Here is a 15632-nt window from a genome sequence, read left to right as displayed (position 1 = left end):
TAACACATCTCATCCTTCAGTTAGCCATGAAGGACCACAGAATATTTAGCCTCAAATAATTCCCTCATCTGGGGAAAGCTTAAGGTAAGTGTGTTCTGATGACAGAAAAAGAGCACATCCAAAACAAATGGCTGGAAAATAGCTACAAATACTGTGTATGTAATTTAAAGGGGAGCTAAAAATATTCCTGTAGTTGGAAGCACCGCGAAACATCAATCTCATTTCAAAGGATCAGTTTGCTAAAGTTCCACCAGTGTAACTTGGAGACATAGGGGTGTGTTGTAGGAGGTGTGCAGTGCAGGGTCTAGGAGGCAGAGCAGTAAGCAATCATGTATTAGTTTACTCTACAGACCGTGCTTTGATACTAATGGAACCAAGCTTTCCCCCACACTACGCTGTTTTAATGGCAAGTTCAACAATTACCTTTATAAGTTCACTTGCCAGGAAGAGCCTACTCAGTAATAATAATGGTGGCTTAAGAGGAATGTTTTTCTTTGTAATATAAAAATCTCATTCCTCAAGAACAGTCTGAGTTGTGGAAATTTCACTTCCGAAAGACCAACACACCCTTTCAAACAACAAGCTTATGAAGAATTTCTCTTACCTGGCTCGCGAGAGAGAGTATGAATGCCCAATCTTCCTGCCACTGTTCCTCTCGCAGTGAGAAATGTAAACCAAAGCTTTGGGAATACCATGATTCCCATTCTTTCCAGCGCGTATAGAACCTAAAAAATTGGGGGTAAGGGAGGAGGGAAGAGAGAGAGAAAGAGAAAGGTAAAGGCCACCGTATGCCTGGTAGCAGTACTCAGCCCTTGTAATCCATTATCCCAACTGTGTAATGAATGGGAGAGGAAAAAAAAGGAGCATCCATAAGGAAAAAATACATATCTTCAGATTGGCATGAGACTCTACTTTGCCAATTCTCATGTAAGAAATCCCTTGAGATCACAATACTAACAGCAAACACCCTGTACAGGATACAAGCTCCTATGGGGCAACTAGGTCATTTGTTACATCTTGCAATAGCTTTTACAAAGTCATATTTAGCCTTAATTATTTCTAAGCGTTGATCTACAGCAAACAAAACCAAGACGTTCCATTTCATATAAGGGAAGTTATTCATTCTTCTCACGAAAGCAGTGAAGGTATTTTCTTCTTCAGCCATGTCACGTGCCACCAAACAACAAAGCAGATCAACTTAGAGCAGATTCTGCCTCTTAACCAGTCTATTTGATGTCAGCTTCTGAACCAGAAAGTACGGTACTGATACACGGGAAAGGTATAATGTATTATTGTTGAGACTAGTGATTGCAGTTAGGAGCCTATTCCTTCAGCAACTACCACTAAAGCCAGCGACAGCAGCACTTCCTATCTGCTACATGTCCCAGCCCAAGATGTCTGAAGTTAACTGTATCTTCCCCACACAATATAGTATGTAAGGATGTGCTGAATGATTTGGTCGCAGCAGAATTTAACTGTGAGGTCTCAGAACCTCGATCTAGATTTTATGAAAGGAATTATGACTCAGTCTGCCATGTTAACACCACAAAAATGCCAGCTGATTCTTCAAGAACTTCCACTCAGAGGCAGATCGTGTCCTATTAAGGATATAGCTCTGCAGAGGTCTGTCCTAAAACCAGTACTAACTTCTCTAGCAACCAACCAGTAAATAACGTTACGTAGACTAAAAGCAGGCAACAGCATTTAAACAACGATGAGGGTGCATATATAATATTTCAATCTGGTTTACATTGGTTCTCATTGAAAGCACCGCTAAGTAAATTCAGAGGAGAATACAGCTTCAGCACAGAACACCAGCTAAGAAGATTAACCAGATCTAGTATATTCTAAACAACGAGCATTATGTTTGACACAACAGCCAACAGAAGTTAGCATTTACAGTGTGAAAGATTGATTTAAAACTCAGTTGTCTGCAGCGTGTGTTTAGATACCGTGCTTTGTCTTGTTACCATAAAGAACAAAACCTGATCTATCACAAGTTGCTGTTCTGGCCTTAGAGGAACTGCTTGTGATGCCAGGGACATTCCTACGTGGTTGATACGCGCATTCCACTATAAACAACTCTCAAGTAGTGACAGAGCTATTTGGGAGACAGGATCTGGGGAAAACAGCTTGAGAAGCACATTACTGAATGCAGCTCTAGATACTAACTCTGAGTTTCTCAAAACAACACGTGGCTGAGGGCAGCAACACAAAATCTTCTTACAAGTACCCCCAAAATTAGCCTTTGTGCCCTTCCTGAGAAAGGGGACAGGCTTCATCCCTACTCTGCCAGCTGACAGAGCTTCTCTTGTCCTCGATGACAAGAACATATGAAATCTAATCTCCCGTGTCTTACGTTAGCCTTTATCAATATCCTGCTTTAGTCCCACCGCACACTTGAGAGCTGGCAAAGACCAGTTGGGTTCTGACTACAAATATTTTTCTTCCAACAGTGGCAAACCACAGTACTGGATTAAAGAGGGCAGCCAGGGTAAAACAGCAAAAGTTAACTCAGGAAGATAAATTATTTCTACAGCCAAGTGACAGCAGACAGCACAGGTACAGAAAGAGCAGTGCCAAGTAAAGCTGCAACTAAACAGACAGAATGAAAACACTGAGAAATTTATATTGGAATTAAAGGCTATTTTTTAACATAATCTCCTGCAAACTATTCCCCCAACAGCAGGAAGATGAAGCACATGCACGATTTACACTGCACGTATAGAGAAATCCCAGTTCTAACTGGTCAGCACACTCCTGACAAGCACACAGCATCAAGCATTTCACTTTATGTGCTGTTTGGTGAAGACTGCAATCACTAACGACAGGATGCCCAACTTTCCAGTGCTTTGCATTTGAAAGAAGCTAGAACAGATTACCATGTGAATCACTCTGGCTCAACATTCTGGATCCACACAGTTGTGTTTATGTTGTTGGGTTCTGCTTTGTTGGTTTTTTCAATACAACTACGGTGGCGCTATGTGGAAAGCTATCTTTAAGGGTGCCATGGGAACTAACTCACCAATGTGAGCAGTCATGTAAACTGTCGTGAAGAGCTTTCCGCAGCACTGAATCCTTGTCATAAATGCCCCAAGTGGCTTGAAGGACCGAATCGAGCAGGCAGTCCCCTGCAGTCCGATTCCAAAGTGCATATAATCTGCTGTCCAAGCGCGTACCCAATTCCAGTGACCAGTTAATAATAGGAGATTCCTCTTCGAGCTCTGTAACAAGAGGATGTCTTGAAACCGAATTCGCATTTGAAGCCTCAAACTGAACAGCACGTTAATAGCATAACCTCATCAATCTATTTGCATGAACGAAGCTGCATTTTCATCACACTACAAACAGAGGTGAAGTACAGCAGCTAAAGGTACTCGTTTCCTTGGGCTATATACTGTCAAGAAAGAAAAACATACACAATCCTTAAAGAAACATTGCATCAATTGCTTTAGGATCACTACCGGAGCAGAAAAATTGTTAGGCTTTCTTTGAAGAGCTTGTGACTCGAGCTGTAAAGCTTTAAAAATACCCAGAAAACTTCAATCCAAAGATGCATTATGAACATAATTTCTAAGACTCCATTCCTCTTGAATAGAATGGAAATGTTAAACAAAATGACAGGGTGGAGATTAACTCAAAATTATCCAATCTGTATTTAAAACACAACTTCAGGCAACAAAGCCACGTATGCACACAAATCTGCATTTTAAAATGTATTTACTGAGATAAATATTCATTAATGACAAGTAAGGGGAGATAACCAGCCAGGAGCGTTTACCTTTCTGAACATCTCTATCAAGCACTTCATCAAATAGCTTTTCTTGGACTGTGGGCGGTAAGTCTTCAATATCTGAAGAAACGGGAAGACAACATGAAAATCACTTATTACCTTAAAAAGAGACGTTACCAGCTGCTATTCAAGAGAATATATTGCTTTTACCCCACTATCCCTAATGCCTCCGCTGCAAAAAGTACTTGTCAAATCTGTAGGCTCTTGGAAGAAGAGATGTGGTTAACACTCAACTGAAGAAATAAAACACAAAAATAAAGCCCATACAGACACTACTGCTCTCAGAAAGTCAACGTATAGAGCCCAAACCAGCAGTTCTCAACTAGCAGACAAGAAACAACCAGAAACAGAAATGAAGCAGCAATAAGAACTGCATAACTACCTGCGGGTAACGTAAACGTTACAAGGTCAGTCAGAAAATAGCAAGCAAAGTCTCCTTTCCTCTGATGAAGAGATGCAGCAATTTCACGACGAATTTGCTCTGTGACCTCTGGACACACCATGGCAGGAATGCACTTTGCTGCATGTTGTGATACCTGCAACACAGAGTTACTGAACTCAAGTCTCAATACTTAATTGGAAACAGCATTAAGAGCGATAACCATCGGTAGAAAGTATTTTGTTAGGAAGTGATGCAATGAAAGTGTAAGTATTAGTGCTCTGAAAGATGGAACACAGTCACATACAATGATTAGTATCTCTCATTTAGCACAAAGCTGATAATAAACCTGGTTAAAATCCATTTTAAATCATAGCAATTAATTAACAGACAACCACTTCCAGCAGGAAAATGGAGGCAAAAAAGTAACAGAGAGAAATATAGCTCAAAATTGATACATGAGCTCAGCCTGTGCTTTGCATTAAACTTCATTAACATCACACAACAGTATCCTACAGAGAAATTTCCCAAAAGCTATTAAGGTAAGACACTCATCTTTCTCTGCATTCTAATTGGTGGCAGAAGGAGCTCATTCAGAGATGCACGGCAAACAACATCGGGATGACTGGGTATTTAAACAAAGCTTTGTAAGACACATTTTCACTCATTAATATCCTAGCAAAAGAGGGCATACGCAGCTCAAACGCAAATAAATACTTCCACAAATGCTATGTTGAGTAACTATTTCTAGCAACTGAAACAAACAGGCAGCATTTCAACAAGTTAGCTTTTTAAAGATAAGGTTTAACTCCATTTGCACAGATAACTATGTGAGCCACACAGAAAGCACTGCTATTAGCCATATAGAAGCCATCCTTCTATTAGCCATCCTTCTCAAGACTTCTGCTCCATTTGTCTTGCTTCATCTACTCTGTTTAATTACTCAACCCCACGCATTCCATCAGCCTCATGCACTTCTCAGGCAGGCCACTCTCCTCAAGAATGCATGCTTCAAAATTGCACTAAGCACCAAATTAGGGAGGCGGGCAGAAGAGGCAGAGACAGAATAAAAGCTGCTCTCATCAGGCAAGAAAACAAGTCTGAGATGACAGAAAAGATAACGAAGATAGCTGTGGGCCTTCTAAGAGGGAAGGATTACCAGAAGTGATGCGCTCCACACAAAAACACAGAAGAAAATGAACTGTGCAAGAGCACCGGGACAGAGGAACCAATGAGTCTATGCATCAGGGAGGAGTGGGAAAACGTCACCATATTGCAAAGCAAGGAATTTGCTTTTCTCCTAGAAGCTCCCAGGAATCTCAGGGGAGAAAGAAAAGGGCAAACCATCGCCAGGTAGATGTATTCGTTAACAAAGCCCTGACAAAATTAAGCTGTCATTGAGCGTGCTGTTCTGCCCTCGGGGCATTTCCTCTCCCCCACCCAAAGCACAGGAAGCCCCACAATAGCTCACTTCCACCACCAGTGAGGTCAGAACTTTTGCCAAGACGGCATGATTTAATAGGAAAGCCCCTACATCCTCAGGACCACCACATACATACAGCCTTACAGTAAACTCACCTCTTAGGGAGAAGCGACAGCTGCAGAAAGGCGCAATGCAGCAGTTCATACATTCTAACAATGTCAGTGTCAACCAGCAAATGAAGTTACATGTCACTGGCTGCAAACAATGGCGCAGTTACATAAGGTCCCTATTCAGTCTGTGCAACAGCCAAAGCAGCTCACCTCTGTAAGCAGAATTGCTAGCATGTCTTGTCTCTGGAAGCGTATTGCCAGATGTACAAGCGTGTACCCCACATCAAAAGCAGATGGGCGATTTAGCAGGCGTACTTCATCAGCACTGAGCTGGCGGGCAATATCTCCTCCTGACGACTTGTAGGCTTCAACAGCAGCTAAGTCACCTTCTACAACTCCTGAAGAAAAGAATGAAATGCTTCATTTTAGACTCTGTAGAGAAAGCTACCTTAACTTATACAGCTTCTCAGTATGTATCTAACATGAAGATCACTGCACACCAACAAACATTCGAGTGATTCTCTGTTTGAAACAAGAACAGAACCATACTCACACTTACCTCACCTCCTGGACTATTTCCACTACCCAGAATAGCTGGAAGGTGTGGCAGACTGAAAGCCAGCTACCAAGAAGTGCTAAGGACCCTTCTGCTAGGAAACACCCACATAATATACTTATTTGTTGAACAGTACTGACCGAAACTCATTGATACTACAGAGAATCCTTTACTGTACTTTCCCTTCTTATCTTCAAAACACAGGACCAGACATAAGAAATAGAATCACTGAAGTGCTGTTCAATAAGTATGGTTTAGAACGGTGCTGGAAGAGGATACAGGATACAGTTTATCTTCAGCTCACACTGTTACTGACTGAACCTACTTCTCTATCATTCCGTTATCTTTACTCTTTTAGTAAAGAACTAAAGAGAAACCACACACACGGTGCGTCAGCTCTGTGTTGCTCAGCTTTCTGAAGTGAGATGGGTGAAAAATCCCTCCTATCTTTTGCAGTCCCCACAAATCTTAACTGCTGGACCACACTTCACGTCAGGACCATTCATGCAGAATGCATTCCTTGGCCGCAATGAACAGGATACAACATCAAGGTGTGGTGGTGTTATATTTAACAATATCGGTTCCAATTCAACACATTACATTCCAAGTGACTTTGAAGCTCATGAAGATCTTTTAGATAGCTTACATTGTTTTCTTCTACAAAGCACCAATGGAAGAAACAGAAAAGTAACCTTAAAGCCATCTATAATAATAGAAGAGCAAAGAAAACACTTCAGATACACCATTCAGAAACTACCTGCAGCAGCTCACATACAGAAAACACAGAGAGTTTTCATTTAAAGAGCACGTTTCTAATCTCACTGATGAGATTTAAGCAAGCCATCAACACACAGAACCAACCTGGCAAACCATATATGCTTTCTAGGCCTTATTTAAAAAAAAGGAGGGGTTGGGGGGAAGAAGGATTGTAAATGTGTTATAGGTTGGCAGCGCTTGAACAGAAGAACAGTATCGTGTCCTATATGCCACCTCAAGCTGGCACTGACGGCAGTGGAGGAGTGGTGATGTGCAAGCACCAAGTCTGGCTGTCCTCCGTTCTTCCATCCAGTCAGCCAAGTGACTACAGAGAAGAAAAAAGTGGCAGCAGCTCTTTTTGAGCACAAATCCAGGCAAGCTGTTCCATGAGATTACTAGCTATGCTGTAATGGAGTCCCCACAGATAAACATGGCACGCAAGCCGTGCAGAGCTTGCTTCACAGTGCTTTTCCTACAGAGCCCATTAGGGGCCTCTCCTTAGAAGAAGCATGCTCTTGAAAACCATCTGTGTGCTCTGATGCCCAGTGCTCATCTGCACCAAAATACTGCAATTTAAATGCCCTGAGCATCGCTGCAGCACAGTCTGCTCTACGGCCATTACAAACCTCTTACCCAAATACCCGCTCCTTTCCAGCTGTCCAGAACAGGGAAGATGTCTGACAGCTCACCAGGTGCCAGTCACAGCAATCCAAGGCTGCACTGAACCACAAGCAAAGCAGCAGCAGAGTCCAAACCAGACTGATAGAAGTCTGAACTAGGAAGCACCCATCTCACCCCAAAACCAGGGGGCAAACCTGCCTACACGCAACACTCATCAGAACCAGTTGCAGTTCTTAAAGTCTAAACCACCACAACAAAACAAGTCCTTAATGCCAGTAGGAGGCACATTCCTACGAGGGTTTTGGTCTCTCTCAGATGGATGATAGCCTCCAATTCATTACCTCATTTACATAGAGCTCAACAAAACATTCTTTACAAGAAATATCAGAGAAGTAATTACTGATGTTCTAATTGGCTCCTTTTCATAAGGCACAAGCGCCCCATTGCTTACACAAGCACTCTTTGAACTGAGTTCTGATGCGGTGCCACGCCAGTTGGACTGTTCCCCACTGACACCCACTGCATTCCTCCTGCTGTTAAAATGTCACAAGGAAGAGTGGCATTTGCCTTAAGATTGTACACACAGCCGGCCCTGAGCCACGCTTCTTGCTGGGGCACTGCTCTGATTATTCACAAGAGCAAGCTGATCCTTACCACTCAATATATCCTTCTGAAATGCAACAAGAGCAGCTTCTCTTTAAAGTGCATCCCGAAAGAGGCAGTGTGATATTACATATTGCAGACACCGATCTGTGTCCCACCGTACTCCCCTCTGACCTAAATCCAGACTGCCTTAAATGCACAGCCTCGGTGACCTCAGAACCACAGCTGTAAGAGCTTCCAAGAAGAAACTATAGCAGCTGCCTTCATTCACCTCAGTACCTTTATGGAGAACACCAGCTGGCACAGATTGCAAATAAAGCTACTTAACTCTTTCTGATAGGCAGCGATACACCTCTGCAAGCAAGGGCAAAGAGTATTAACCCTCACTTTAACCACATTATACACTTGAAGAGTCAGAAGTAGAGACAGAGCCCTTACTGACATACAACTGACAGAAATGGGGAGACCCGTGCTGCTCGCCTCCTGCTACAGATACACAGTGATTTACCCATCCGTGCTCCTCAGAAGGGGTCACACACAGCACGTGACAGCCCTAAACCAGCTGTGACACCTGTTTGGAGCCTCACTATCCCTCAAGCAGTGAGTGTCAAGGTGCTGTGGTTTAACCAAAGCAGCAGAACCGTATTCTGGAGCTCCAAGTACCTCAGGGCACATTGGGTGGTCACAAAGAGTTAGAAGTAATGCCATATTTCATCATTTTGGGCAGCGAAAGCTATTCTCTCTTCTTAGAGGAAGGATTCCTTCACGAGGGCGTATGGAGCTTCACACAGATTAATACAAAGAAAACAGAGGGATTGTTTGAAAAGCCTTTAAGGGCCTCTAACCACATCCTTCTGCTCATTCTCTTCTTTCCTTGCTTCCAGGACCTCCCTCCTCAGCACTGGCACATTCTCTTAATGGCAGTTTGAGACACAGCCCTCCATACAGTGCATTTTTTGGGTTTCTCAAGCTCTGCAACTTGCATCAGCTTCAATAATGACCTTCCAAAAAGGCACATACTTTAAACCTGATGCCAGCCAACACCAGAATGCATGGAAAAAGCAATGATACAGCCAAACAGCTCTCCATCTCCAAGCAGGCTACACACTGTGCTTCCAACACCTTGCTACAAGGCAGAACAGCATGCATGCTGCTGGAAGAGATCCCTGCCATCCCCTCTCCTACCTGCCAGCTGTAGCCAACCCCATGCTGCCCTGATGGCCAATCCCTCACTTGGGCATTTGGGCCCTAAAAACAGAGAAGTGTGCTTGGTTTTAAAGTTAACAACTGATATTTCCAAGGCAAATTTAAATAAGTATTTTTAACTTCGTTACTTATTCAAATACTTTTAGCTCCAAACATCACAGAGTGTTTAAAAGAAGGAGCCAGGAGACTGAAACAGATGTACTTCAGGAGCTGAGGTTTACAAGCAAGAAGTTAGGAACAAAGAGTTTAACACTCAAGGAAAGATATGCAACAACAGCATAGATATGTATGCAAACACACAACCAAATGGAACATATATATGCAAAATGCAGAGGAAAACACACCAGGGAGCTCCTTCCCCAGGTGACAGTGGCATGCTTACATCACTGTATCCTGGCACAGCAGTATGCCAAGTCATGCTTCCCAGCAGTACCCATAGTAGGGAAGGAGGACAGGCTGTACAGCTCACAGCAGGGCCTTCCCCCTCAGTCATTCCACAGCACTGCTTGCCACATTTAGCTGAAGCCAGCACAGCAGGTAATCACCTGAATTAGTCACTAACTCATGCTACACTTCCCCCAACACTTCAAGAGAGCCTAAGCTGACACAAGCAAAGCACAAGGCATGACCTCTCCCCACCTCCAGCAGTCTGTTTCCACCCATATGCTTTTCACCTCCTCGTTACAGGGCTGACAACCCACACACAGCAAGCTTTAGCTGTGCCATGCATGTGATGTGACAAGGAAACCAGTCCTTGCACAGCAGTTCCTGCAGGATGCTGGGCTGGAGGCAGCTCTATCCTGCAGCTTGGCACTGCCGTGTAAACACCACCCAAATCCAAACAGAGCTGCTCTCCTTTCCCACAGGCTAATACACCTGGCATCATTTCAGAGAACAGGAGAGAGAATGACAGAGGTCAAAAAAGGCCCTGTAAGAGAGATAAAGTAGTTGACAAAGGAAAAAAACTAAGCAGACCTATGTAGGAATATCAGGAACAAGCTAGCAGTCCTTTTAAGGATATACTGCAAAACAAGATTCATTACAGGCAGCTCTAAGTATTTTTGGATTTGTTTAGGAAACAAGCTCAGTTTTTTTCCTTCAGGCAGCTCAGAAGAACACACGCCCGGCTGGTTCTGGAGCCATCCTCCTGCAGCAAAGCCTGCCTATAACAGCAGCTACCTTTCCAACCTGAACATGGAAAGCAGACTCTCTTGCAGCAGTTAGCAAGCAGGACTGGAGGAGAAAGGGAAAGAATAATTTACCCCAATCTGTGAGCTGCAGTTCAAGCTCAGCAGTTATACTCACAGCTCAGGAATCCCCACCAGTGCCCTGCAGTGACCACACTCCACCAGCACCACTGTGCAGCCCAGCCTCAAAGCATCAGGAGGGGAAATCTCCATCAAGTACTGAGCACAAGCCCCAAACAACTCTGAGTGTTAGGAGCTGGGACAGTCTTCCTCCATTTGTACTATTAAAACCCAGAGGCAGCTTTAAGAAGGTACTCAACCCAACTCCACCCAGCCCTATAGCAGTACCGCTATGCTTAAATGGAGCACTAGTAAGCATCCACTTGCTTTTCTTCTTCTTAAGTTAGATCAATCTATCTAAAGTACCATTAGTACACTCAAAAGATGCCATCCAAGAGAAAAGAAAACCACCAGCTTGCCAAGAATTACTCCTACTCCTCTAATTTTTCTCAGTGACATCAGGAAAGCCACAGCTCGTACATCCAAAGATGCTGAAGTGAACCATCTCTCCCACACACTTAAAGCAACAGGACCCCCCCACAGCCAAGGTAACAAAACAACTACCATAAATGTGACTCACTGCATTTCAAACTACGAGGTGAACTGGCACAGCTGCCCTACAAAACACATAGAGATGGCAGCAGAAAAGCTGCAGAGCTCTAATGGTGTTCTTAAGGTTATTTCCACCGCCAAGACCATTTGGGAGAACATTGGTGACAGGAAAACAAAATCATTTTCCAAATCAAGGATTAATTATTAACAGCTTTTGGTGCTGTTTAGGTGTGTTGTTGTAGTTTATTTTCCCCCTTAGTTCAAAAGGAAAAGTATCATAAGCCTTTAAGTTACAGAAGGAACCCAAGGGCTCTTTCAGCAGAACGGCAGCAGAATTCACAGCTCCATTTGCATTCTGGTTTTCTCATCAAGTATCAGGATACCTCCAACCTACTTTCAAACTGGTTTCATTATAGAAGAACTAAATCATTACTGCCCTACAAATAGCTTTTAGCTTTGTGTGCAAACTTACAATCACAAGCAACACCGAACATAATATATATATATATATATTTAAGAATGTGCATTTATTTATTAGCTACAATCATCTCCACACAGATTAAGCTTGAAAAAAAATCAAGATACTTTCTTAGTAACATTGAAACAGACAAGGAAAAAAAAAAGGTCTGTTTAAACAGCAGAGGAAAAAAGCCCGAACAGTTGATACAATCAATATTAGAATACAAGATGGGTGCTGGTGAGCCCCAGGAATGACCTCCAACAACTGATGTTGGGTATTCCATAATTAACAAAAGGTCATACAGCATTTTAGTTGCTTTACTTCAGGGAGAAAAAGGCTCTCTGTGTCTGTTGGCATATCAGAAGCTCAACACACCAGGTAACAGGGGCAACAGAAACACATCTGAGCTATCTATGCAACAGCAATAAAAGGAGTGGAGTATTTATGAGCTCACAAAAGCCATACCCACGATAGCTGCAAAAACATTTACACCTGACCATATATATGAAATACCACAGCTCCACGTATCGGTCTTTCAATTACACCAGCATAAAGTGATGTCGTGAAACACTGAGGAGCAGCATGAGACACACTACTGATGCTGCAGCTTCTAACCGAGTGTTTTACCCTAAAAATAGTTGCCTATTTCAAGTCTTGAACCATTCTAGAGCATGAGGTATCTGTTTCCAGGAAGCTACAGCACAAAAGGTAACTCACGAGGTCAATAACTGAAGAAAACCCTGCTCTCACAAGTCTCTGATCTGTAACAGCATTGGGAGAATCATCCAGAATTTCTTCAGGAAAGCACTAAGATACAAAACCAATTTAGATTTGATTTTATTTTTAAATCTGCTGACCATGAAAACATTTATAACAGTATCTGTACCAATGCTACATTATTACTTTCAAGGTCAGTATTACACATGCAGTTACTTGGAGCTACATATTTTAGTGTTATTTTTAACATCTGACAGAGCATCTTGTACTGTTGTGAGCTCTACACTGTTTACAAATACTCCCAAGCTGCAGCTGCTGCTTCTACTAGCATATCTCACCATTGCAAAAAGAAGAGCGCTTACAAATACCCAGTAAAGGCCTTCTTAATGTTGTTCTCCTTTTAATACAGTACTACACTGATTACAACATTCTACAGATTGGTTTTGTAGTTTTTCCACAGCAGAACACCAGCATTCTGCTACAAGGATATCAATTCCTACAGAAGGACAAAAACAACCCGACGAGCCACAAAACACATCCAACTCTGCTCAGTTAATGCATTAATTCCACACCCTCTCTTAGCGACTGCTATTTGAGGTTTACTCCTTAAAATTAAAACACAAGAGATCTACAAAAGCTGCTCCCAAACCGAGTGACACCTTGGTTATTAAATGCTTCATTCTCCCAGACCGCCACACCACAGGCACTAACTGCGTAAGGTAGTAAGGAACAACTTACCAACACACGCATTTAGAAACAGCCAGTCAGTCTTTTTCATCCTATTTTTTATTTGCTTTAGTTTCTTGAAGTCAACTTCAAGTTCCTCCTTGCTGCCAACAGCTCCAGCCAATTCGATTCTTTGGAAGTCCATTTTCACATCCGACTCACGTTTGGTTGTAGGAGGGGATCTTCTTTGGCTATTACCACTACTACAGCTTCCCCTCCACCGAGCTCTGTCTTGTTCATTTATGATCGAAGAAGCCTCTTCAGTGTCTGCCAGTTCTATTGCTTCTATGTTGTTAGGTCTGGGATGATCACACACAACGCATTTCCTGGCCTTTGCCCAGTTTTCGTATGTACAAACAGAACAAGTCCAGTGCTGAGCCCTTGTGTTCAGTTTATTCCTGTCATTATATTCCTCACACGGATCGACAGAAAAAGGAACCGGTCTCGAACCAGACCCTGAAGACTGAGGAGACTCTGTGGGACTCCGGGTCCTACGCTGAGACAAGCACTGAGTACATCTTATCGCTCTTGGCCAGTTCAAGTACGTGCACATGTGGCATGACCATTTATTTGCACTTTCCATACTGTAAGATGATTTAACCCTTGGTCTTGCACTGGAATCCGGACATATCAAAGGACTGCTCCCTCCTTCAGTACTCGTAGGATCCCAGTCTCGACCAATATCACTTGAACCACTTTTAAACGGATCTTCTGTGATAATTGTTCCACTAGGCCTCTGAGCACGGCACATGGTACATTTGATTGCAGATGGCCAGTTTTCATACGTACAATACTCACAAGCCCATTTAATTCCACGCTCTGTCATCGTGCACTCCTTGAAATGAACTGCGTCAGGCAGAAAGCTAAGTGATCACAATACATCATTAGTACACAATAACTGCACACAAGCCCTGTTTAGAAAAAAACACACACAAAAAAAAACAAACAAAAGAAAACCACCTCAAAATGTAATCCAGCTGATGTGTATTGCACCAAAAAGCATGAAAGTCAAGCTGGGTAAGGGGACAATCTGTTTTTCGTCCATACTAGTAAGATGCTGGCAGGAAGCGCTGGGAGAAGCTCTAACAAGGGTAGGACTTAAGAGCCAAATGACTAATACTCGAGCCACTTAAATGCATAATTGAGTGCTTCCTAAATGCAAAAAAAGAAACTTAGTCATGCATTTCAGGAATTTCTTAAATTTGAGCACTGGCACCTCAAATAATAACTAATAAAACAGACAGGCATTGAGCACAGAGAATACCAAGATAGAGACTGGTGAGTCTGCAGAAAGAAGTCACAAATGTAAACTGCTGAAATAAAACAGTGGGTGCAGCAGTACAAGGAACACGAGGGCTGAGATCTCTACTGCAGCAGGCACGGGACTTGGAAGGAAGAGGCACATCAGGCAGGCAGTCACACAAACAAGTGATTCTTCTGTAGTAGTAAGGTATAGGCTCACATATACTTCACAATTTCACATTAACCAAGACTAGGGCTTGATTTGACACACTCATAACAGCAGTGCTATGAGGTTAAAGCCACGCTCAAAAGCAAAGCACAAGCTATGTGTGATAAGCTTTCATTTTACAACCCAGATTTCAATCCAATTCCAACTCACTTTTTCTCTACTGAAGAGGAGATCCTGTCTTCATGCTGGCTCAGACCTTCTCCTCAGATTGCCAAATATGAAGGATGAGACTAAGCAGATAACTATTCCTGTAAACAAAATGAAAACAGACTCATTATAGGTTTCCTACCGGACTTGAGTAACCATAAAGTTAATAATTAAATGCCACACCTATTCTGATCCCAATTTACATGTTTGAACTCAGTCATGGCCTGCTAAGGCTAAGCTACGGACTAGCATAAATAAATCAATATTTGGAAAGAACCAGTCACTAGGAAAACGATCAGTTAATCTCCTAAGGAACTAGATCCAAGCAACATCAAATTCATATCAAGATGTCTGTAAACACTCTCAGTGGAATGTGAAGCTTAGGATGGAGAGGAAGAAATCTCAATCCCCTCCAGTCTGCATTGAGGGCAAATGGGATAAAGGTTACATGGCAGGTAGATAGGGGATAAACAGAGAAATGCATACAGTCTATTTCCTCTCTTACTACAGCATTACTATGCAACGTGAACAACTCAGCTATATCCTATTCTGAAGCACGCAGAACTGTTTGAAACAGGAATCTGTTGTATCAGTTGCCCAATAATTCTTACATTCACCATATTAAAACCCTCCCACTTTACATATGGTAACACAAAAGCTCAAGCAAAGTTGCACAACAGGATCAAATTCTAATCTAGAAGAACTACGTACTTCGTACCTCTTCTCCTGTCAGAAATCGCTTCCCCAGTTAGTACATTCTTCACTCAAATAGCTTCATAAGCACCACCATCTATCCAGGCACAGTTACATGCCCACAGCCATTGCTTAAGGCTCATGCTGCTGGGAGAGGCACATCAGCACTCTT

At 42.7% G+C, this 15632-nt stretch overlaps 1 protein-coding gene across 3 annotated transcripts in view; it reads right to left on the bottom strand.

Moving 5' to 3' along the window:
• Positions 1–15632, bottom strand: part of ZRANB1 (zinc finger RANBP2-type containing 1) — a 29444-nt gene that overhangs the window by 5635 nt on the left and 8177 nt on the right. For all 3 annotated transcript variants that reach the window (XM_072339455.1, XM_072339453.1, XM_072339454.1), the window contains 7 exons: positions 14771–14868; positions 13162–14012; positions 5916–6103; positions 4176–4329; positions 3782–3853; positions 3026–3224; positions 605–725 (listed from right to left, as the gene is read on the bottom strand). In XM_072339455.1, the coding sequence (XP_072195556.1) occupies positions 605–725; positions 3026–3224; positions 3782–3853; positions 4176–4329; positions 5916–6103; positions 13162–13975 (1548 nt within the window). In that variant the 5' untranslated portion in view covers positions 13976–14012; positions 14771–14868. The remainder of the gene's footprint in view (positions 1–604; positions 726–3025; positions 3225–3781; positions 3854–4175; positions 4330–5915; positions 6104–13161; positions 14013–14770; positions 14869–15632) is intronic.

This window comes from Excalfactoria chinensis, chromosome 6 (assembly GCF_039878825.1).
Source record: "Excalfactoria chinensis isolate bCotChi1 chromosome 6, bCotChi1.hap2, whole genome shotgun sequence".
NCBI lineage: Eukaryota > Metazoa > Chordata > Aves > Galliformes > Phasianidae > Excalfactoria > Excalfactoria chinensis.
This window is presented reverse-complemented; position numbering and strand designations above follow the sequence as displayed.